At 38.2% G+C, this 26,140-nt stretch overlaps 1 protein-coding gene across 3 annotated transcripts; it reads right to left on the bottom strand.

The window, feature by feature from the left end:
* Positions 1–12,398: 12,398 nt before the first annotated feature.
* Positions 12,399–25,227, bottom strand: mc5ra (melanocortin 5a receptor). Of its 3 annotated transcripts, none has more exons than XM_059338935.1 (5): positions 25,124–25,227; positions 17,300–17,525; positions 16,848–16,954; positions 14,512–14,700; positions 12,399–14,066 (listed from the first exon to the last, which is right to left on the bottom strand). In XM_059338935.1, the coding sequence occupies exons 2-5, from the start codon at positions 17,459–17,461 to the stop codon at positions 13,496–13,498; spliced, it is 1,029 nt and encodes a 342-aa protein (XP_059194918.1). In that variant the 5' UTR covers positions 17,462–17,525; positions 25,124–25,227; the 3' UTR covers positions 12,399–13,495. The 3 variants fall into 3 exon arrangements, with proteins under 3 accessions (XP_059194918.1, XP_059194920.1, XP_059194917.1); XM_059338937.1 differs by having other exon boundaries at positions 17,300–17,522; positions 25,124–25,176; XM_059338934.1 differs by lacking the exon at positions 25,124–25,227 and having other exon boundaries at positions 17,300–17,701.
* Positions 25,228–26,140: the final 913 nt, after the last annotated feature.

Genomic DNA, 26,140 nt, shown 5'->3' on the forward strand with positions numbered 1-26,140 from the left:
ATTTATTCCTTGTTGTTACATTATCATTATTCTATCAACAAGTTTTATGGGGAGAAGTATAACTTCCAGACAAGAAGGGACTGCTGATTGAACTTGGAAGAATAGGATGTTTGTAGTTAGCGGAGTAGTTTATTTTAAAACAAAAGAGACCGCAAAGAATCTGGGCTTATTTAGCCATTTACTTTTAAGGTGTTTTACTGTATCAGTTAAATTTAAAACCTCAAGATGTTGAAAGTACTGCCCTTTTGTCTTATTCTTATTTTTCCAAATGAAGTCAAGGAATCAAAAAATGAAGGACAAATGGGCAAGAAAAGTCTTAGAAAACTGGATCAATTTTTATTTTTTAAATTTTATACATGTAGCCCAGAATTACAAATCACAGATTTGCCTCAAAGGGCTTTACAGATTGTACAGGGTACAACACCCACTGTTATTTGACCCTCACAGCGGACAAGGAAAATACCCTTTAAAAAAAGGGTAATATTACCCTTTGAAGAATATTTGGCCTAATTGTTTTCAAGAGCTGAAAATCTAAATCAACACCAGAATTTAATACACTGTACATCACCACCCCAGCACTTCCAGGTACCTGCCTCTCATTTATCCCTTTAGGTTGTCTAATATCTCATTTAGGGTTAGGGGTTGACCTCAGTATGTACCAAAAGCTCCTGCAAATTGTGAGTTTGTTTTTTTTGCTGCTGGTGTTCAATTGTGATCTCTTGGCACCATCTAGTGATGCTCAGTCGGCAGTGTTAAGTGTCAAAATTGTGTGTAGAGAGAAACTACTAAAGAAAACCAAATATTGGATGTTGTTTTTCCAAATTACCTCACTTTTACATGTTTTCTGCATGTACATTAGTTCCCCAGCACTTCTGTGAGTGATACATGAAATTATGAAGTAATTGTCAAAATATGTCAAAATTTAGTTTCTCCTGGCAAAATGAGCTGAAAAGTACACACTTCCAAATAGTACAAAGTACAAACTGAATAAAGCAATTTAGCATCAGCTATTAAGCTCCCAGCATTCAAATCACAATATCTTCAGCAATTGCATTCTCTAGTTATACATTGAAATTACTGCATTATGATAATTAAAAAGGCCTTGATTAGTTTCTCCTAATACTGTACCTACAAAAAAGGTCTTCCCTCAGAAAAGCAATGCTGCAACATAATCTTTTTTCCAACTGCTGAATTCATCTGTTGTTTTTAAAATAACCTGAGCAAGATTGATGTTATTGTCTGTGCAGTGTATAGATTTACCATACATTAATTAGCATACGCAGAACTATTAGATGTTGGAGATTTCTTTCCACTGTAGAAAAAAAGCATTCTGTTGAAACTTGACTTACATTACTAAAATGAAAGAAAATCTTTACTGAGCAATAGACTTTATACATAATAATAATGTATTGCTTTTTCATTTAAATGAATGCTCATGTTCATGAACAAAATTGAAAAAACAAAACAACCTTAGAAATGGATGAGGTAACATCACAGCTGTACCACAGCCTTGGTGAGGCTGCCTTTCAACACACAATAACAGTATTCCCTGTCTTTCACACATACACCCAATCCACTGCTTACAGCGACAGGTTCTCTTCTGGTCTTTTATTGAGACGCTCTGCAAAAATCATGACAAAATAAAGAGAAATCATCTTATAAAAGGGCTCTAAATCAAAACGTTGTTTCTGCAGCTGGCAGTCACGTGAGGAACAAGTAAGGCTTTTACATGACTATCATGTCTCTTATCCAGGGTTCAGCAGGGACACTCAGGTTTTCATCTGTTTTGTCGATGGATACAGAATATATGAGTGCATTACTGTACGTGTTTGCTCACATAGTAGTAAGAAAAGTGTTCTGAGTTTTTAAAGCCTTATATAGCTACATAATAAAGTTAAGATTTGTAAGTCTGATCTTGGCTGTATAACAACAGGAGAACAAACCAATCCAATATACTTTATGAGAATCTATTGCTGAGAAACCTTTTACCGGAAAGTTCAAGCAAAAAATGCAAGCTAAAATCTATTACTATTGTGTATTGAAATTTTGGCATCAGTGGTGAATAGGGCTGATGCTCATCTGACTGAATAGATCTAACTAAAGCTTCATCGACTATTCCTGCTGCCACTTTATGAAGTTCTGGCTTTGATCATCTTTCAATGGGAGCATGTTGCTGAATGATGGTTCTTTTATTGCCACAGCTCGCTTGAGCAACTTGATATGAACTGAAGAATCATCACATATTCCACAGAAATATGAACAAAACACATGCAGGCTTTTATATGTCAAGCCCTTTCTGAGAAAAGCATGTTCTTTATCGTATTTTGTGTCTTACTTTTCACAGCACAGAAATGTCTATGGTGTTTATCAAGCTCTTGGTGTCTTAGTTTGGTATTTGGATGAATTTTTACCATTTTTATTCATTTCTGAGTCATAAAAACACAGAATCTGTGTAGCAAATGGTTTCAACCGAAAATTTAGCTGCAACAACTCATGAGCCATAATTGAGCAAGGTAATGGCCATCATATACTCTCATCCCATCTGACCGTTCCACCAAAACACAAAAGCTTTGCAATTTAGCATCATTAAGGTCTTAACAATCCGTTAACCAAATTTGAGATGGATTTGTTTTGAAAAGTTTAATACATTTAAAATGCCTAAAATGGCATGCTGTCACATGACCTATCGTTCAAGGTATCCAACATTCCTTCACAATTTAGCATCACATTAGTGATAAGGTCTTACCAGCCAACTTTGAAACAAATCTGAAAAACCCTGTTGGAGGAGTTCCATATAAATATATAAGTAATGCACAAAATTCATTAGATGCTGATGTGAAAAAGATGCAAATTATAACAGCTACATGTGTACCAAAATTTGTGAAAATTGGAGCAATTTTGTGCAAAATCAGGCCTGCCTCAACAAACATTAACCTAAATTCTGCATATTATTTCAATGTTCCTTGGCTTTTACCACTATAATGAGCCTTTTTGATTGTTATGCACCTCTCTCAGATATAAGGAGGCAATATACTACAGCAAGAGGGTCGCCGGTTTGCCCCCCGCCTGCGGCTCTTCTGTGTGGAGTTTGCATGTTCTCCCCGTTTCAGTTTGGGTTCTCACCGGGTACTCCGGCTTCCTCCCACAGTCCAAAAACATGCACTTAGGTTTAATTGGTGACTCTAAATTCTCCGTAGGTGTGAATGAGAGTGTGGTTGTCTGTATCTATGTGTCAGCCCTGTAATAGTCTGGCGACTTGTCCAGGGTGTACCCCGCCTCTTGCCCAATGTCAGCTGGGATCGACTCCAGCCCCCGCGATCTGAGTGCGGATAAGCAGTTAAGGATAATTAATGAATATACTACTGCAGCAATTTATAGCTAGCACATAACTGCAATGTTATTTGAAGGCAGGAAAATCAAATTAGTATTTCACCATTTCCGCTTTTGCTTTGTCCTTTATACTGGCAATTTGGGCAAAAAAGGCAAAGGTGATGATGAAAGTTACAGAGTAGTTAAAAAATATTTAATTAGCTTTAACACAACATCTTTGATTCTGAAAACAGTGAGATCGATGACAGATAAAAGCTAGGTGGTATTCTGAAATTGAGATCACAAAGTATTTCTGACATTTTAATTATGAGTATAATGGGGAGAAAACTGTTCAGAACTCTTCCATAACTGCTAAGAACACTGTCCAATTATAAAGGTGTAACAAAACATGTTCAAATTGAAAGGCTGTGTGCTATATTACTATATCAGATGAGCTGTTACAACCAATTAAAGAGAAAATTACAGGTCTACATTGGAAGGGAAGGGAAGGGAAGGGAAGGGAATTTAACACATTCAACAGAAACAGGAGGACAACTTGTGATGTTTAATTAATTTGACTGAATTTCTCTTTTCACAGGTTTCCCAACATTCTTACCAGGCTGTAAGAAAAAGTAGACAGGATTCAGTCGACACATTTCAAAAGACCAGCAAACTTACTCCCTGCACTTCAGTCTCATTAAACCACTTTCAGAAATAATTGTGTGTAAGACCTGGACAAACACTCAGTCTGTAGGAAGGAAATTTTGTAACAAGTGACAAATCAGCTGCAGGGAGCAGCTTCTTGTGTGTTCCTGTGTGTGTGATCACCCAGCAGAGGAAGTAGTCACACCGTCTGATGAGGACACCGCCACCACCATTTCATAGTGTCTCATTTACATACCGATCACTATTGATCGGTATGTATGTCAGACTTGGATTTGCACACATGTTGTTGACATTGTATATTTACTTTATTTCTAAGGCTGTATGAGAGACATTGTATGAATGTATTCCACCCCAGCTCACTAATGCACCAAAATCCTAATTTCAAATACATCATGATGCTTGAAGCTATTTAGTTCCATTTTAAACCAAAGGGAAAACTGCATTCAATGACTGTACCAGAAACCAGAACCATGGTGGATATACTGTAAGCTATAACACAAAGAGCATAATGACATATTTGACCTGTTTACTGCTGTGCTGGCTGGTTTGAACGGTTATGACTCATCCTCGTATTTAAGGATTCATTCATTCATAATTAAAGCATCGGAGAGCTATGACGCAAAGGGTGATTCGTTGTTCAGTGAGGTATGTTGAATCTACTGCATATGTATAATTGACTCTGATTTAAAGTGGCTAAATCCCTATAGTAACTTATGCTGTAATTGGCACAAAAAAACCCCCAATGCCTTAGGCCTTTACAAATCTCCTTGGAAATAGCATCATTCTATAGTCAGGAGTAATTCTCTGAGTGATACAATTTTTTAGCTGATGGAAGACATTATAAATGCAAACTTGTTGAGCCATTACATTTCATTAATGTCACCAGATGAAACCGTTCAATTAAAGTTGTGTTTACTGTATGCATCACCTTTCCATTAAATCCTCCATGCATTCTGTAGGTGATGCAGAAAATCTGAACACTGTTTTATTTGGAAAGTCGTTGCTCTCTCTAAAATACTGGAAGTGATTGTGGTGTTCTCTGTACATTTTCCCACACTGGCTATAAAAGAAGCCCTTTATAATTGCAGGTAGCACACATTATTAGTTAACTGACTTATTTATGAGTATGATGATGATTTATGTGCATATAAGATGCAGTATAATTCCTTCAAACTATACTGTTTCCTTGATGTGCATGGTGTCCTGGAGGTATTTCAATCTGGTTTTAAAACTATGCATAGCACAGAGTCAGCTCTACTCAGTTTTTAACGACATCCTCCTTGCTAATGACTCTGGTGACTGTAATACTTGTTCTGTTGGACCTGACTGCAGCATTTGATACTGTGGACCATAGCACCCTAGTGGCTCGGTTACGCCACCTAGTGGGCATCGGTGGTACTGCGATGGAGTGGTTCAAGTCCTATTTGACCGACAGAAGTATGAGTGTAAGCCTTGGTACCTCGGAGTCCAGCCCCGCTCCGCTGCTGTATGGGGTTCCACAGATTGTAGGGCTCCTGCTTTTTTCTTTGTATTTACTGCCTCTGGGCTCCATTTTAAGGAAGGACGGCATCCCTTTTCATTGTTATGCTGATGACAGTCAGATATACGTGCTGTTAAAGAAAAAAGATGCATTCTCCCTCACACTGCTCCTGTCTTGTCTCGAAGACATCAAGGCCTGGATAGCCTTGAACTTTCTGAATTCCAATGAAAAGAAGACAGAAGTGATGGTGTTTGGCTCTAGTGGCTCTTGTGAGACCCCTCCTGTAGACTTGGGTCCTCTGGCAGATTTTATGAGGCCGACTGTCACAAATGTAGGTTTTAAGATGGACAGTGATTTTAAATTAGATCGTCACATTAGTGCTGTTGTTAGGTCCAGCTTTTTTCAAATCAGGCAGCTGGCTAAGGTAAAGCCTTTTCTTTTGCACCAGCACTTTGAAACAGTAATCCATGCCTTTGTTACATCTCGGCTGGATTACTGTAACTCGCTGTACTTTGGAGTCAGCCAGTCCTCCCTCGCACGGCTCCAGTTAGTGCAAAACGCAGCTGCTCGCCTCTTAACTGGAGTTTGTAAGAGGGAGCATAACTCCCATCCTAGCCTCCCTCCACTGGCTGCCTGTGCATTTTAGAGTCCATTTTAAGATTCTTTTATTTGTTTTTAAATCTTTAAATGGTCTAAACAGAGCTCAGAGGGGACAGAGCTTTCTCTGTTGCAGCCCCCAAGTTGTGGAATAAGCTGCCTTTGCACATCAGACAAGCCTCCTCACTGTCCATTTTTAAAACTCATCTTAAAACCTATTTTTATTCCTTGGCTTTCAACCACGCATGAAACTCTGCTCTTGTTTAAGTGTTTTTATGGTTTGTTTTTATTTATTGTTTTTTAGATTGTTTTTTTTTAAAAAAAGCAATGAAACTATTTAAGTGTTTATTTCCCATTTTATTTATTTTATTGTTCTTGTTTGCTTGTTTATGTACAGCACTTTGTTGCGGCTGTTGTTGTTTTTAAAGTGCTTTACAAATAAAGTTGAGTTGAGTTGAGTCGAGTTACCACAGGGTTCACGTGTGATTTATCAAACATTCGCATCCCGCCAATCACAGTGTAAGAATGATGTACACAGTGTAGAATTTGTAAAGTGAAGCTCTCCTATTGAGCAGGGTCCACTAATAACTTACAGGCATTAGAGAACTGTACATCCAACAGTTCAGTTGGAAGAAAAAAGGCAGTATAGCATTCTGCTTCTGCCACTACTCCACCTGTTGCTCCTGACATTAAAATGTCAATTTTTATAGGCATTTTCTGTCTGCTTTGTGTAGCATAGTGGTCCTTTAAGTAAGTTAGAGAGTAACAAGGGATTTAACAACTGTAAATACAATTGGCTACAGCAATTTATTGAAATTTAAGTGATATATGTGTTCAAATACAAAGTCAAAACAGCGCTAAATTTGGCTGAATTATAAAAGGTATAAGTGGTAAAATGAAGAGCCATTTTGGAGGCGAAAGAGCCGGCTCTTCTTGGTGAGCTGAGCCAAATGATCCGGCTCACTGTAAAGAGACCAGATTCCGATCACTTTTGGACACCGAAGGACACAATACGGCCAGAATGAGGATTTTTTTCCTTTTTCTCTTTTTTACTCAACTCCCGGTGAGGTTGTAATATTTCATTTATGGGGCGTCCCGGTGGCTCACACTGGTACAGCGCGTACCATTAAGGCCTAGTCCTTCCTGCGGCGGACCCGGGTTCGAATCTGGCCTGAGGGCCCTTTGACGCATGTCCTCCCCTCTGTCTCCCCCTTTCTACTTGTCACTTTCAATAAAGCAAAAAATGCCAAAAAAATAATCTTAAAAAAAAAAAAAAAAGAATATTTCATTTATACGTGATATATAAAGCCTAAAAGCCTATATAATATCCAAATATTGTTATTATTATGATGGAGATATTATTCACTTCTTTACCTTTAGTAATAATCATGTCCCGGTCAGGCTGGTGAAGGAGACGCTGGCACTCCGGTGTCCGAGCCAGATAACGGTGAATAGCAGAAGACAACAACATTTCATAGTCTCGGCTAGTATTTATTTTTAATCAGGTTTTAATGATAAATGATGTAGCCTAAACATGCTTTGGTTTGTCACCATTAAAAACAAAACACTACAGAGTTTTCTCAGCTCCAGGCATCGATACAATAGTTTAAGAACAATTCTCCGACTCAGACGTGTGGACTTCACGCTGACTCAAATTTGCGATTTGAGACCAGATGTGAGATCTGATCGTACCCTCTGCTCACGTCCAAACTGATAAATGCCAAGCCCTGTGTAAAAATGATCGTACAGCCGCTTTCCGCTCATGTGTAATGTATGTAGCCTACATTTAGTTTTCTTTGTGTTTGAATGAGCAGATGTGGTTGTTTATCGTCTGCACCACATTTACATTGGGTCCGTATTTCCCACAACCTATTTTACTACAAAATCTGTTATTATTTTTTGACATGGATATTAACCTTGAATTCCATCGTTCACAGGACTACAATTTACTACAGCTATTCATACAACCAATAATATGAAATCAGCTCATCATTTTAGCTTGAACTTTTATTCAGACACACATAAATAGAAAGCAACATGGTCAAAACTGACACTGGTCGTTTTGAATATAGCTTGTATTTATATTTTTACATGCCATGACTTTACCATTAACTAGCATGAAATAAGCTCACAGCTCTGTAGGTAGGTAGCCAGCCAATTGCTGCCTGGCTTAATCTTGCTCTCATGTTAAAACCAGCATGCATCAATCCACTGGTGGCTGAACTTTCTAAGCCCTCTGTAACATGCATTAAGTGCTTCATTCTGCCGGGCTTTCTCAGGAAGATAATATATCAATGAGTTTTAATAAAAGCACCTTTCTATGTAGGTGTATATTTCTGTGCGTATTTATATGCTCTTCTTTTGATTCCATATAATAAACGTTGGCTACAGTAAGGTACTTTCAACATAAAACAGAAAAACATCCTTTTAATACAATTTTCATGTTTGTTCCAAAAACATTGCTTGTCTCACTGTCTAAATGCATAACAATTCAATGAACACTGGTAATAATACAAATGGCTTGTACCTTTTTTAATAAATACTGCAATGTTATTCAGGGAAACAATGTTTTGTATTCACCACCAGGAAAGGATGCATAACATTTGTTTTGAGAAGCAGTTTTAGCAGATGGGTGTATTTTGTGATAAAGCTCAGTCTTCTAGGTAGGCAAATGGCAGTGAGCACTGTGAAGCTATTGTACATTCATTTTTACATTTCAAGTGTAAACTTAAGGCATCTCACAAAGCTTACTACAGACCAATGACAGGTATGCAATATGAAGAGATCATCAGGGGCACATTCACAGAATAGAGCTGTTATAATTAATATGAAGGTACAAGATACAATCAGAAGAGTGAATCCATATTCAAATCATAGCAGCAACGGTTGGCCACTGACTTGTTCACTGTCACACTAATGCAGCAACAGGGGAAAGCAAGGCATACAGCTGTGGCAGAAGACTGTCTGTCAACAGGTGATGTATAGACAGTTACATCGTATTAATTCAATTCAATTCAATTCCATTTTATTTACATAGCCCAGATTCACAAATTTGCCTCAAAGGGCTTCACAGTCTGATCAGGTTATGACACCCTCCGTCCTTTGACCCTCAAAGTCGACAAAGAAAAACTGAGGATGTAACCCTCTGAGGACAGACAGACGTGCAATAGATGTTGTTTGTACAAAACAGGTCAACATAGTAAATTGCAATAGACAGAATATAGGAGGGGAGAGGGAGGGAAGATAGATGGGGAGGATTCAGAGGGGCAGGAGGGACAGATATGAACAATGACAGTAATAATAGCACTAACACTATAATGGTGTCTATGACTAATGATAGTAGTTGCGGTGGTGGTACAAAGAATCAAATAACAGCAGTAGCGACAGTAATAATAGCAGTAATAATAGAAGAAATCTACTGCTATAGACTATAATAAGTCTATAGCAGTAATAATGATAATACAAAATTTGACTAATGATGATGAGATAATAGTATTGGGTGTCTAGCAGGACCGCAGCAGGCGCAGCAACAGTCCAGTCCCAACTACTGTCCATGTTGATGATAGTAGTAGTAGTAGTAGTAGTAGTATTAGTAGTCATAAAGTCTAGCATAACCACAACAGCAGACACAGCAAAAGTCCTTGCCCAACCATGATCCATGGTGGTGGTAATAGTAGTAGTGGGTGTCTCACAAGACCACGGCAGCAGGCACAGCGACAGTCTGGGCCCAAACCATGGTCTATGATGATGGTGATAGTAGTCATAGATAGTTGGCAGAGTTGTAAACGCATTATGATGAAAATTATTTGCTCAGCAGTGAATCATAAAAACTGAATGTAGTTTAAGTAAATTTAATTTCATGATTGTCTTTGTCATACGTGTTTAGACACAGCTGCCTAGAATTTCCCCTCTTAGCCAAAAGCCTTTAGGCTGCCAGTTGCCAGTCAACTGCACCTCCTCTTTAATTTACTTAGTAGTATCCTACCATTCTATGCTACCTTATACTGTTGTTTCACTACATCTCAGAGGCAAATATTATACTTTTTATTCTACTACAGTTATTTTAAGGCATTAGTTTGGCCTATTAATTACTTAGTGTAAGTACACTGGGTATGTGGAGCAGCCATCATACTCGCACCATTGCTTACAGTAGTTAACAGCAAGTATACTCAATCTTAAGGTTACAAAGAAGACATTCATATGGTATAAAACTAGAAGATCTAAGGAATCCATTGGCTATTTTGTTGGGAAGAGGGAAATAATTATTTAAAGTAAGCCTATTCTTTAGCAAGTAGAAAACCAACATAGCAAAGTGACCTCAAGTTATATGAATAAAAATGGGCTGTATGGGTACTCACAAGTCTCCTCTTCACATACATGCCAATACCATGCAGTGTATAGTAGCCCGTGGAGGTGCAGGTGCTTTTGGAGGCTGTAGCAGGCTCAGTCTTACAGATGTAGATACTGATATCATATGAAAGTAAAAGACCTTAAGGAATCTATTGAAACCAACCATGTCATGCTAGCTTGTCGGGAAGTAGATGAAATAAGGCGTTATGCAAAATCTTTGTGAGGGAAAAACTGCCATGGGAATTTCAAAGGTTTCTTGACCTCTGACCTCAAGAATGAAAATTGATTCTATGGGTACCCACAAGTCACCTCTTCACATACATCCCCACTAAATGATAATTCCATGCAGTATTAGGTTAAATTTCATTACATTTTTTTTTAAAGAAGTATGAATGTGTTATTTTTGCCTCCTGTATTTGAATATTTCTGCATACTGAGTTCCCTAAATAGTCTTGGAATTGCATAAATTGGATATGTATATTGTGGATTAAACAACCCCATGTGTGATGATGTTAGCCCCCATAGTAGCTATTTCATCACACTAAGCATTGACCTTACTGTATAAAATGACCTTTAGGATAATTACAGCCTAATAAAACTTTAAAAAAATAAACCAGAGACCTTTCAGAAGATGTATAGCTGTCCTAGCTACATTGACAATAAGGGGCATTGCCATCCAATTGCCGAAAATACGTTTTTGAAACCAAATCAAAGCATGGGTTTTCCATGGTGTTCTAGAGGTACTGATGTTATATTCTGGAGGTTTTTTTTTTTTACCATTTCTATCCATTCTCTATATTTTAAAAATGGCATGATTCACCCCCCCAATGTGTTAAACAAATAGTATCAACCCCCCCCCCCCCCCCCAAAAAAAGAACTTGACACACAGATGATGTACATTACTTCTATGTGGCATCTACTGTTGACTTGCTATCTTCCCCTAAAGATGCACTGTCCCCTGAAAAAAACAAAAAATGTCTCTATGTGGTTCTCAGAAGGTTAAGGCAAAGAAAAAATAATAAAGTTTTCTCATGCATTTAAAATGTGTTATTTCCACTTATTGTATTTGAATAGCCACTTTGTGCATATGGCAGATACAATGAGGAGGGTGTGTCTGCAGACCCGGAGACTGCAGATTCAGACTCGCAGTTCTGGACCCCTTGCAACAGCGCCCCCTATTTCATTGGAAGCATTACAAACTATTGCAACTATTGAACATGGACGACGACGACAGTCCTTGTGAGTATTGAATGTGAATCACATTATTTGTTTAATGTCGTCAAAGTATTTTGTTGACATGAAGTAGACAGCAAATTTATGTTTTACTGTCATATGTTTAAAATGATATGACTGTCTTTAGTACGATAATCTGAAAGGCATGTCAAATATGGGTTAAACTAGTAGGTAGTAGTAGTAGTTTAGCTTATTAGCAATGAACAGTTTGACCCGCCCATTTTGTTTCATGAAACTGAATGATGAATTTTAATGAATTTTAGCATGTGCTTTAAATTAAACATGATTATTGATTAAAGCAAAGAAGTGGATGATATGAGAAAAAACATGTATGTGCCTACGTTTTCATACAAGCATGAAACTGCTTAGGCTAAATGTTGGCAATTTTAGTGTACTTTATGCTAAAATTAATTTTGTATGAATTATATGATATATTTATGTATATCATGTAATACACCTACACACACATTTTTCCTTTATTCGTATTATATATCACGTGTGTACAGTATATCACTACATTGATATTAGGCTCCTCTACAGCATATATTTAGAGATTTATTGGACAGAAATTAAGTTCATCCAGCACAGAAATGTAATGTCTGCCAAAATGTATTTTTTTCTATTATTAGGTTTTGGCCATGTTTATGTCTGTAAAACAGTTGAAAAATATTAACTTAGATTAATAAAGCACTCTCTTTTTAGGTGCACATTGCAATCCAGAAAGGGGAAACCTTGCCCCAACAGAAGAAATGTTCAATGTGCTGCAACTAGATGTAGTTGCAGCACATTGAGCATTTCATCGAGTTCACACTCGTCTTGTGGTGTTCAGAGCGCAAAAACTACATTTGAAAAATTTAATGTTTTGCCCAATAAAGTTGTTTAGTCCAACTGTTTAGTATTGGGGTGTACTAAACCTTTAAACTGTTCGAATTGATGATATAAATACCCTTTAAAATGTCATACTTGGTCAATAAATAAATCTTAGTATTTTTATTCAGGTCTTGTAAAATTGTAAATTGTAATACAAGTGTAATTTATTTCAAAAAGTGGTGTTTGGGTGAGATGCTGATTTAGTTGCAGTTTTACATTCGTCCAGTAGGGGGCGCTGTTGCGAAATACAAGGGGTCCAGAACATAGTGACATACTATTGGGTACAATAGAAGATAGTAGTTATTAACAATCATAATAATAATACATTTGATTTTTATAGTGCTTTTAAAAGGTATTCAAAGTCGCCTAACAACAAAGTTGAGACACACAATGCCGAAAAAAAAGAACAAAAACAGAATTGAGAGATTATGAGTTCAGGTCCTGTAAGCTATCTTGAAAAGGTGGGGTTTGAGTTGATTTTTGAAGGTGTGGAGTGGGTCTGGATTTCGGATGTGTGTCAGGAGGGAGTTCCAGGGGGTTGGGGCAGCAGTAGAAACGGCTCTGTCGCCAACGGTGTCGTGCTTGGTCCTGGTGATGGGGGTCAGTAGGTTGGCATCGGAAGATCTGAAGAGTGACATTGGAGGAGATCTGTGAGGTATGGGGGAGCAAAGTAATTTGGGGCTTTGTAGGTGATGAGCAGGATCTTGAAGTGGATTTGGTGCTTGATAGGAAGCCAGTGAAGGTGCTGAAGGATGGGTGTGATGTGTCTCTGGAGAGGGAGTGGGTGAGCTCACCCACTCCCTACATACGGTGAGGGTCCCCATTCCAATTTATACTTGACAGAAGACAATACATGGTACTGGCTGAAAAGTGCAATGAACCATTAAAAAAACAACCTGTATTTTAAAATCTCTTATGATTGTGCTCCAGCGTCAGATTCAGTCAGTTCACCCCACAAATCCTGTCATTGGTCTCCTAAGTCTGTGTCTCTCAGTACTTGTCCGTCAGAGTGCAGGTGTAAGTGCAGGCATTTCTCAGGCTGTAACAACACACAATCTCCTTAAAAGTCTTCCTCATCTCCTGACTCCTGAAGGCATAGATCAGCGGGTCAATCACAGAATTGCACATTATGAGAATGAGGTACATGTTGAAGTGAGACATGAAGCACACACAGTAGAGGTTCCGCGGGCATGAGATCATCAGGATCAGGTGGAGGAAGAAGGGAGCCCAGCACACAATGAAAATCCCCAGCAATATGGTGAGTGTGATGGCCCCCTTCATGCTGGTTCGCTGGTGGATGGTGTTGTAGCCGGGCAGCGCGGCAATTCGCTTGACATGTGAACGCGCCAGCATAAACATGTGGCTGTAAAGAGAGGCCATGATTAGCAACATGGCAAAGAACATGGAGACCAGGCAAATGATGACAGGGGTGGTGTCTGAGTAGACGATGAAGACAATCCCACAGCCCGTGCAGAACGTCCAGATTCCACCGATGATGAAGCCAGCTCTCCTCATTGTCATGATGTTGTGGTATCTCAGTGCATAGAAGATAGTGACGTACCTGTAGGTAATAACAAATTTATTTCTGAAGTAACCTACCTATGATTTCCTAACCTTAACTAGCTACTGAGGAATTGCAGAAACCAGGGCAGAGACATTTGAGGTATCTAGAGAAAAGGAAATACAGTCTGGTGCAATCACTGCACATATATGGTTAGTCTGTGTCACTTTTTGCCCTTCAAGTTGTTAATAACTTTCTAGAAAGCCTCTCTGAAACAATGATCAGAGGCAGTACACACAGTATGTATCCCACTTATCTATGGAGTTTTGAAGAGGTACTTCAGGATATTGGCATTGTTCTCGGCAGTTACATTTTGGGTAGATATTAGAGAGTTTGTTGATTTCTTGAGGAATTCTAGTAAAATAATTCATAATGGCTGGAAAAATGTAAAGAGATCGGTGTTGCTAATGTTGTTAGCTAATTACAGAGTGATCTTCATCATTACCTGTCCACAGCAATGGCAAGCAGGCTACACATTGACGCCACAACTGAGATGCAGATCATGGAATCAAACACATTGTCCATCTGTCGGATGAAGTGATCCTCCACCACCAGCTGTCCGTTGTTGAGGAGGTAAATGATGATGGTTTCCGAGGCATTGGACACGCTCACCAGCATGTCTGCTACAGCCAGGCTGAAACAGGCAAAAAGTTAGGTTAAACTTTGTTCATACGCATCAATATTTACACATATACATGTTTCTGTTCATGTGCTTTCTCCAAGTGGTACACAGACTAGCTGTCCTAGCCTTCCCTTACATACAACTTTATTACCAACTTCTAAGTGAATACACATACTGTATGTGTGATATGTTTTAAATGTGCACCATGTACAAGACTGGTGCCAGCAGGTTGGGAAGAGTGGAAAGGCAGGCCCAATGCCAGAGCCAGTGCGGACTTGAAGGTGTGAGTGGAGTCTATTTAAGAGCCAGGACCGAGAAGAGTACTCACTTAATGTACTCTCTTACATCACTAACTGTGCTGAAAATGTCACTACATGCAGGTTTTTCCCAAACCAGACACCCTGGATGACCAGTGAAGTCTGGCTCCTCATCAGAGATCGAAATGTTGCCTTTAGGTTAGGGGAGAGACCACATTACTGCATTGCCAGAGCAAATCTGAAGAGGGGCGTTAAAGCTGCCAAGGAGACACACACACAAGGAAAATAGAGGGACATCTCACTGACAATAAACCACGGCAGGAGTGGCAGGCAATCCAGCACATCACCAATTACAGGGGCAGCAGCACTACTGCAAGCAGAACTGATGGCTCCCCCTACAGCCTACAGCAGCACTTCAATAACTCTACAGCATCACCAAGTGAGATACAAACTCAGGTCAGTGAACCCAAGGAAGGCTGCTGGATCGGACAGAGTACCTGGAAAAGTATTCATGGCATGTGCTGATCAACTCTCTGAGATCCTTACCAGGATCTTCAATCTCTTACTGACCCTAGCCATCATCCCAGCCTGCCGAAAACCTGCCATCAACATCCCCTCCCCCAAAACACCAGCCAACAGCAGCCTGAACAACTTCAGGCCCATTGCACTCATATTGGTGGTGATGAAATGCTTTGATTGGCTGGTCTGACAGCACATGAAGGCCTGCCTCTCCCCAGCATTTGATCCCTATCAGTTCCCAGGGCAAACTGCTCTATGAGGACACCATCACCATCGTCCTACCACACTACACTGTGCCACCTGGAAAACCCAGGAAACTATGCCACCGAAACAGAACAACAGTACAAATCTGGAGAGGACCTGTCTGACTTCGCTTTTATACTTTGTCTCTGCTAAAATTGGTAGTTATTTTTAGAGTTAATCCATCCTGGCCACCTGAAAGACCAGATGGTCTGTCTGAACCTTGTGGTTTAAATGGACCAAAACCACTAAAGACACAATCAAATATATATCCCGGTTCTCAAGTTCTTTACCAAACCCTATCATTCTTTCTGCGGCTGTGGCTCAGTTGGTAGATTGGCCGTACATTGATCGGAAGGTCAGTGGTTTGATCCCTGACCATGGCAGCCTACATGTCAATGTATCCTTGAGCAAGATACTGAACCCCAAATAGGTCACAGATGTTGCGTTCATCGATGTGTGAATGAATTTCTGATGGTGGCAGGTGGCACCAGTGTGCCCTGGTAGCCTCGGCCACCAGTATGAATGTGTGTGTGTGAACGGGTGAATGAGCGCAGTCTGTAGTGTAAAGCGCTGTATAAGTGCAGTCCATTTACCATTTTACAGATGTTGTCAAACTTTATTTTCATGCAACCTGTTTGACAGTTTACTACATCTGCTGTAACAGAGATCAGGTTTTTAAGTTTGGCATTTCATTTAAATTGGTAGTTGTATCACTCACTTTGTACCAGTGCCTCTTCAACTGTGTTGAGTTTCGAGGTTTTTTTTGCTTTATTATTTAAAATATCAAGCTGGTAAACTGGTAACGTATAAGCTTATATCATGGCATGTTTTACTTAAGATTCCTAATTAGGAGGGCAGCAGAAATAAGAATTTAATTGGATAAGAATAAAGTTTTGACAACAAAGCACAAACAACTGCAAGCACAACAAGTCGTCTTACTGTTAAAGAAAGAGTTCGACAGTTTTGGGGACTTTTAAGAAAACATTTAATGTGTCCCTTTTTTAAATTCTGAGCACATGCCCCTATGAAGGTCTCTGCACAGAAAGTCATCCTTGACAGAAATTGGAAAACCATGGAAAACTCACTCGATTAAGATTGTTTTGGGTCTGTTACATTATTACATGTTATTGAAACATTCACCTGCAGACAAAGAAGTACATGGGTGAGTGGAGGTTCTTGTTCTTTACTATGGCTGTGATGACCAGGATGTTCTCCAGAAGGGAGATGATACCCAGGATCAAAAAGACCTGAGGAGAGAAGAATACAGTGTAACAGAAAATAATTGAAAAGTAAATATGAGCAGTATAGTAGGTGGCCTACAATGGTGTAAGCTATTCTGCTGAAAAGTTGATTAATTTCAGGGATGAAGGGATAATTAACACGATGGGAAAGAGGAAGAATGAATATACTGGAGAATTTTACCTCATTTGAGATGCAAAAACAGTGCAAAAAAGAGTATTACGGTAGAAGTTACAGTAGAATGGTGCATTAACAGTAATTGGTTATAGAAGAACACAATGGGGTTCAGTAGAGCAGAAGATAGTACTCAGACACAATAATATTTAGAATAGTTTAATTTGGGTGCGTCATACCTCTACGGCAATGTGAACCTGTTCACATGCTGCAGGTTTGGAAGTGCTGGTCTTGTCTGGTACCAGTGGAGGGGGCACGGTGTAGTTGGGGTTATAGTTGAAAGCCCAGGTGGAGTTACTCAGCACCTCCACTTGGTAGGAGGACCCATCAGACAGATTCATCCCTGCGGTGGCTCTTGTGCAGATCACTGCTACTCTATTGTGTGTGCCATTTTTAAGTAGGCTGCTGAGGATAACAGAAAAAGATAGTGTGAGATTGTGTTTTATCATGTTTTTACACATACAGTCATGGGAAAATTTATTAGACCACCTAGGTATTAGCCTGGTACAACTAAAGGTACATTTGTTTAGACAAATATAATGATAACAACAAAAAAAGCTCATAAGAGTTTAATTTAAGAGCTGATATCTAGACATTTTCCATGGTTTTCTTGATAATGATTTTGGTTATGATCAAGAAAACGATCGGAAATTACTAGATATCAGCTGTGTTCAGATATCAGTTTCTGTGTGTTCTTCCCCTTCATTGCCAGACAAGCTTCCCTTGGTGACTAGTCTCTGTAAGTATCGACCCTGCTTTAAATTTTTGTATTTAGCCTGTGCCCTTTGGATACCTTTGCATTGCTGACTGCCTTACCATGTACTGATGAAAGCTTAGTAAAGTTTGTTTGAACTTATCTACCTCGTCTAAATCGTGCATATGAGTCCCTCTAGTGTGCCCTGGTGTGACAGTACAAAGTGGCCATTATGGACTCAGCCGACTAAGGGGCTTTCACACCTGAGCTGCTTGGGCCGCTTGAAACAAACTCTTTTGCGCTTTGTTGGATAGTCCGTTTATGGTTTGGTGTTTGCTGGTGTGAATGCGCAAACGAACTCTGGTGCAGACCAAAGAACCAAACTCTGGTCTGTTAAAAAAAATGAGGGTCTTGGTTTGCTTCCAAGCACCAGAGTTTAGTTTACTGCCGGTAAGAATGCAGTACAAACCAAAAGAAGGAAGCGAACAAAAACACAACACATTCTGGGTTGTATTTGGGTGGAAATTTGAGAATCAACACCAGGCACAGTCGTAGCAGGCTTGAAAAATGTGGTCAGATGATCACATAACACAGCTGCTTGTTGATATGCACAAAAACAACAAAGTCTTCAAATTATTTAGCGACAGAATGGTGGCTAATGGATTCAATCGCAAATCGGTTAATGCCACAAAGTGAAATGACTCCACCAACAACACATTAAAGTCAGCGGCTTGCTTTGAAAAAGTGACAGCTCTGTCTCTCATATATTCTGTCCAATAGAAGGAGGACAGCATCAACAGCATGCTTTGTTTACAATGCTTGGTGTGCTCGATAAAGCACAACTTCACCACTGAATCCTACTGAGTTCACCAGACTTTATATGTGGAAGTGACCTTGGATTCAGTATCCCCTGCCCTCCGTGCCCCGAACTCTTCAGTATGTAACTCCCTGAGTTTATTCATTGACTTTATTCATTGGAAAGATTTTTGATCATATTCGTCTTGGTCAAGAAGCTGCCCGAGCCCTCACCATTCTCAGAGTTATAGACTATGCAATTGAGTTGTGCATTTTGGCTGTTGATACTGGTTGCAATGCTTAATGTCTGTTTAATTAGATAATCTCAGATGTGATTAATTCCAGAAGCTGCTGAAAATCTTCCAGTACAAAAAAAGATTTGTGTCACGCACAAATAACACAAATGTTAATATTTTTTGATGTTTTATATATGTCATTAATGAAGAGTATGAACAGAATTTGCCCCAACACTGACCCCTGAGGGACTCCACAAGCAAAGCCAAAAAATGATGACTTGTACTTGTCCATCTTCACAAAATGTTGCCTGTGATCTAGATACCCCGGATACTATACGATTCAATTTGATTTGTTTTTCTATCATGATTAATTTGTATTGAATGCTTTCTTAAGAACAATAAATACCCCAGCTCCATATTTCTTTTGGTCTATCGAACGTGTGGTTTCTTCAATTATCTCAATGACTGATAAACATATTAATCTGTTGGATCTGAATCCGTATTGACTGTCAGTTAGTAAATTTTATTTCTTGATTAATTTGTTCAGTCTGTCAACAAAGATTTTTTATTTATTTATTTGAGGAAGCAGAGAAATTTAATTTGTGCAGGGGTGTTTGTGAAATTTACCATTCTGGATGTATGTGAGTGGTGAAGCAATTCCCTAAATTACATGTCAATGTCATTACAGTCAGAAGTTTAGTTTTTTAAATGTATGGACAATCTCTTTAATTTCTCTCTCTTCCACTGCTGTAAGAAACATTGAGTTAGGAATATTTTTGATGATCAACTACATTTGTCCAAGGGCCAGAATTTGTCAAAGCAGACACTGTGGGTACCAGACTTTCAAATAAAGAAAATATAATCTATTTATGCCTGGTTAGCCTATGATTGTTTGATATTTCCACTTTCTTACTGAATTAATGCTATATTTATTTGCCTATTTGAGAATTAACCGAGTGAACAGACTCATAAAAAACCTAAATCCGAAATCCATAATGATTACTAGATACTACTCTAGAAAATGCTTCTTATATCCATCTCAATTGTTTTGGGAGTTTCGTCCAAGAAACAATCGCTAGATATGCTAAATACCAGAATGCACTTTTATCCTTCTCACATTTTTGAAGTCATTGTTATTCTGCGGGCTGGGCAATTGATGTTTGCTGCTATAATGCTTATTCCTGGTAATTAGTGTATCCTGTAAGTGATGTGTCACACATTGCATCATGGTCTATTGTGACTTCCTACACTGCTGTGTTTCAGTCCCATACTATTTACAGTAGTATGCCAATTAAATATTTCTATTTTTCATTTCATAGCATACCAAATGCAGTATGCTAAAATACCAGGATGTCAATATTCAAGAATCTATCTTAATTTTGCAAGCTGAACATAACTGCACTGCCTCAGCCTCAAACAGAGACAAAGAAATATTCAGCTGTAAAAGTAGAGCATCTAGGCAATACAGATTCAACATACTGTATAAACATGAAGTACAAATATGTGTGCAGCTTCAACAAAATACAACTATCGAGTGAACAGCAGCAGCAACCAAATACTAGTACAGGTGTGCAGCATCTGCAGAAGCTTTCAAAAACCAGCACAAGCATGCAGCATTATGATGAATACAACTAACAAGTGTGCAGCATGATAAATATGGAGTGATGTGTATTTGGGTATTGAATTATATGGGTTGGCATTGGAACATAGCATATAATCAGTGGCTTAATGACATGACCAATGTATTATTAATATCAAGAGCGAGGGGTGTCACGCATATGGCCAAAGGGTTCAATCTAGCCCACTGGATGACTTTGCAAAGCATGAAAACTACAGAGAAGTAATTAATTCCATTTTTAAATGAAATTCACTATTCCCATTAGTATGGAAGAAATATCCTATCTTTATTCAAGAGCGTGGATTGTCAGTTTAAGAGTATAATTTTATTCCTTTTCAGTGAAACAGCTCATGCTCAGATTTATTCTCCTCATGCTCACATTTTGTGCTCGCACTTTCTTTCAAAATGTGTGCTTGAATTAAAAAATCACATGCTTTTGCTCACATTTCCTCTTGTTGTACACAAACATTTCACTCAAATATTTCCTGTACACGCTCAGATCTAAAGTCTATGCGCTAAAAACGTTTGTGCTCGCACTCAGAACAAGTACGTCCTCTCAGGTTAAGGTAACTGCTCTGACTGAAGATGTCCGGGCCTCGCCTGCGCTTATAATAGTGTGTTTCACCAGCCAATAGGGAGACAGCTGGGGATCAATCAAATGATGGATGCCGTGTCTTGGGTGCGTTCCTTCACCTATTTTGAGTGCTTCGTATGGGCAGGTAGTATATTGTCTGTTTGTAAAACTGCTTCTGTCTTAAAATACACCAATTTACCAAAATAGCCAGCTGTTTGAATTGTCACCTATTTTAGATGCCAGCATATTTATGTTTGATCCATCAGTGACTACTGAATGATAAAGCAGTTTAAGAGAAATAAATGATAGATATTGTTCATCAATCTAAAACCCTAATGAAATGGTGACTTTAATGACAGTGGTGAAAGGGGTAATTGATGGGATTTCAAAACCGCTAATATAAATTTGCAACTTGTCATTTCAAAAGATTTCCAAACAAAATGAAAACAGCTAAAGTCATACCACAGTACAAAACTGGGAACAGACACAACTTCACAAATTACAGACCTGTGTCTTTACTTCCACATTTCTCCTTAAATTCTAGGAAAAGTTTTTAACGACAGACCAGAAAAAGTCATTGATAAACACGAAATACTTACCGACAGTCAATACGGATTCAGACCAACGATTCAACAACACTGGTATTAGGAGAATCAATAGAGGTAATTACAAACTCCATGGATCACAAAAAAACATGCAGTTGGGGTTTCCTGGACCTCAAAAAAACATCTGACATAATCGCTTGTGAAATACTAATTAACAAACTGGAACAATGTGGCTTCAGAGGCACAGTACTGAATTGGGTAAGCAGTTACTTTAGGGCAGGCAAAAATTTGTGAATCGGGTGAGTTTCCTTCATTGCTTATGGCATCCCCCAGGGGTCATTGTTGGGTCCCAAACACTTTATTCTGTATATTAATGATGAATGCAAGGCTGGTATCATTACTTCCAACCCTCTGTCAATGGTGAAAGAGGCTAAAGAAAGTGAACTTAATGGCGGAAAATAACAGCAACTTCATGTTAAGATGGATCCTTTCCTGACACTATGGGCTGCTGCTACGTCTCTCTTTAGATTGCTGATAAGTTAAGGGACAGGTTTATTATGGTGAGCGAAAGCTTTTATTTTATCTATTCAACTATTTTATTAACAGATTTATTATGAAAAAGAAGGGGTACAAATATATTTACACATACACATACAAGCTTGTACCCTTTTTCCTTCTCCTTGTCTTAATCCTCCTCTTTATGTGGATGTAGATGTTGCCATGATTTCAAATGTATATGTTTGTTTATTGTTTGTTTTGTTTGTTTTTGTTTTTTTGTTTTTTTATTCACTTATTTACCTATTAATTTTTATATTTTTTTCTCCCTCATTGTTATGCTTTGCTTTATATGCAAGTAAATGATGTGAATGTGACATGCATAACTTTGAATAAAAATCAATGTCTTTATTCTGAGTTGAAACAATGTTCAAACATGAACAAGTTTTGAAAAAATGATGAACATGATTTTCAAAAGGTACTGGGGTGCAGAAGGGCTTAAAAATACACTAAATGGTTAAGATGGTAATTATATAGTATACACATAATTTATCAATCATTTGTTTTATATATATTCTAACTCATGATGTTTTTTTGTCTTCTGTAAAGAACTTATAATATAGTAGTAATAATAATGTAGTACTTATAGTATAATTATATGTTATTAATATGTATATTTGTAGTTTTCTATGTGTGTGTGTGTGTGTGTGTGTGTGTGTGTGTATATATATATATATAGATAGATATAGATAGATAGATAGATAGATAGATAGATAGATAGATAGATAGATAGATAGATAGATAGATAGATAGATAGATAGATAGATAGATAGATAGATAGATAGATAGATAGATAGATAGATTTAGTTGTATTTGTATTTGTCTGATTACTTGTGAGATACATTTTCTCAGTTTTGGGGCACCATATACAGCATCTCCAAAAGACTGTATAATTTCAGAGTAATTTGACTGTGACATTTTACTCTCTAAATTGCACATATTGAAGAACAGTCCTGCTGAGAGCCTTTTGTCTTTCAGGTTTAGAAGCAGTGCCTGCTTCTAAACCTGCTCCTGCTGATCCATGTTACACAGCACCAGTGTTAGCTGATCCACCACAGCCATTCGTTCTCAATCTGCTGCTGATCTTATGATGTGACTGAGTCCAATAAAATGACACGGACTATAGCAAAACATGGTCATGAGCATCTCTTCAAAGGTTGCCATGGCCTCACTATCACAGTTTAAAATGCACTTTCTTTTTTCTCACAGACATCCTCATAAATAGCAGCATTATCACTATTGACAAGAGCAACTCTTCACTGGATTGTGATTTAATTATACCTTATTATTAGTGATTGCTACCAACAGTTTCAATTAGTGGATTATGAAAAGCGTAAATTTCAACAGAAAAAAAAACATGCAATCATACATGAAACAGAAATGTTTCAGTACATAGACCTATACCTTTACATATTCACATATAAATAGATGGATATAAATATGATCACATTCATTCTTATTAGCATGGGTGGGGCAGGTTTTACATAATCGATTTTCAGTTTTGAAGTTTCAGATGGACTTCTGTTCATTTTCCGAAATCAATCAACTTGAATACATCATCAACAAATTAAAAAAAAAAAATTAGTAAATCTACCCTTAACTCCAGTTTCCATAAAAAGATTACAAAAATAGACCCACTAATGGGACTAGAAATGCACTATATGGATACAATTTATGGAATCTTATATCATGATATTTATATAGCTAACATGGTATAGTAGGCTTTATTTTTTTTGGCTTATGCTTTGAATTAAATGCCTGTAAAGGGTTCTGAGCATCCACATTGAGAAGCGATGCAAGTCTGTGTGCTCCATGCATGCAGTACTGTTCAGTTGTTTTCCAATAATGTTCTTGTAATCCAGCTGAGTCTGTTTACCTGAGCTTCAATAAAACAGCTTTCTACACATCTCTACCTCAATAAGATGTCTAAAGAGAAGCATACATACTTTTCATAAGGCAAAGCAGATAAAAGAACTGATATGAAGCGATCCCCCAGCTGGAGATGTTTTTATCGGTAACCACATTCTGGGCAATCCATAAAAATGGCAGCAGCTACTGCTTTGCTATTGTCGTGACTAATCTTTTTGTTAAACGACATTTCCTCCAGAATATTATTGCAGCAAAAATAACACTGAACATGAAGAGCCATCCCCGCACAATGGGGGGTGGCATCAATGAAGTTTTTTTCTAGTGCTTATAAATTGGTAGCAGCTCAGTTTTCTCTGTGATGCTCATTTGGTCCATTTTTGTGATGCATGATGTGGCACAAGAGACTGTGAGAATCCTCTCTGTGTTTATTATAGAGCTCAAAGGGAGGCTCTATCTGCACTGTGAGATCATAGCCACAGTACAGAAAACCATAGCTGCAGCAAATACAGTAAATGCACATCACCATGGTGACCTTATTTCTCATTTGACGTCAAGACTGTTGATGAAGTTGCTTTTGCATTGAAAACGCATGCTGCACAGCTTTGAGTCCTTTATAGACAAAAGCCATTAAACAATTGTATGCCCCATGTATGTGTCATTTCAATGACATTGTGTGGACAGTGTTTAGGACAAAATGCAAAATATAGGTTGTTGCCCATAGGGCTTAGTTAACCCCCAACCTGGTGATTTGTCTGTAATAAAATACATGTAAATATAATATGATTTATAGGTTGGTCAACCAGATGTATTTAACAAAAAGTAGCAAATACCAAAATGTTAACAAATGTTAACAAAAATGCATTGAAAACATCATGTTCAGTCTTGTAATTCAGAAAATGTAGTTATTTACTGCAAACTGTATAAAGACCTGGATGCAATTTCCATACATATATTATCAGAACAAAAGTAGGAAGTATGATGATGGCATTATGAAATCACACACACTTGAAGTCTCTCTATATATGGCAGTTTTGACAAAAATGAATGCAAATATGCAAATATTTGATAAAATTCTGTAATCCATCATGAGGTGGGAGACAGATAAAGTATGACTCACCTCTCACATAAGCTATGACTCAAATCCTTGACACAAGTAGCTCAGATGGACTGGATGGCACCTCTGTGGAGCATCAGACCAGTGGATAAATGCGTCGTGACGGTGGAGATGCTAAGCTGTGTGTGTGTGTATGTTTGTGTGAAAGAGAGCAAGAGAGAGCGAGAGAGAGCAGGAGAGAGAGCAAGAGAGAGAGAGGGAGAGAGAGAGAAACTCCCCCTTCAGATCTGACAGTGTGGGCACAGCATGAAGCTACTGCCAGAAATGTTTTGCCATCTACCTCACAGAGGAATGAAGGAAGCAGCAGCCAGAGCCAGAGCCTCGATGTTAAAGACATTTACACTGTTAGGAGCTCCATCTTTAAATAATTTAGGTCTTAGATGTATCTCAGTGCAGAATTCCAACCTGCAGTACAGTAGAATATATGGGTTTGTTGGCTTAAAGTAAAAAAATGTCATACTATTAGATATATTCAAGTGGAAGGTTGTATTAATAGACATGTAGTGGAGTAGCTTTTATTGCTGCTGTTATTTTTTCTGTAAGAGAAGCCCCCTTCTGGACTATATGGGTATTACTCCCACTGACATTTGCATAAACAAAGCTGGCCAATCAGAGCATAACTATCCAGTCGCATGCAAGTCCCACAGTACATAAGGCCGAGCACACGCTATAAAATTAGGGTTACAGTATTGTAGTGCTATTATTGCTGCCATTGTTCATCTCTGTCTCTCTCACGCTCTATTGTAATTTACTAGGTTGATCTGTTCTGTACAATAAATAACTATTGTACATCATCCTGGTAGGGGGATCCCCCATCTGCTGCTCTCCCTGAAGTTTTTCCTTTTTTTCCTTGTCCACTGTGACGGTCAAAGGACAGAGGGTGTTGTACACATGTACACTGAAGAGCCCTTTGAGACAAATTTGTCATTTATTATTCTGGGCTATATAAATAAAATAAAATAGAAATTAATTGAATTAAATCAACTATGGTAATTCACTTCTACTTTAGGTTCATAAGCA

Source organism: Centropristis striata, chromosome 8 (assembly GCF_030273125.1).
Source record: "Centropristis striata isolate RG_2023a ecotype Rhode Island chromosome 8, C.striata_1.0, whole genome shotgun sequence".
In the NCBI taxonomy this organism is placed as follows: domain Eukaryota; kingdom Metazoa; phylum Chordata; class Actinopteri; order Perciformes; family Serranidae; genus Centropristis; species Centropristis striata.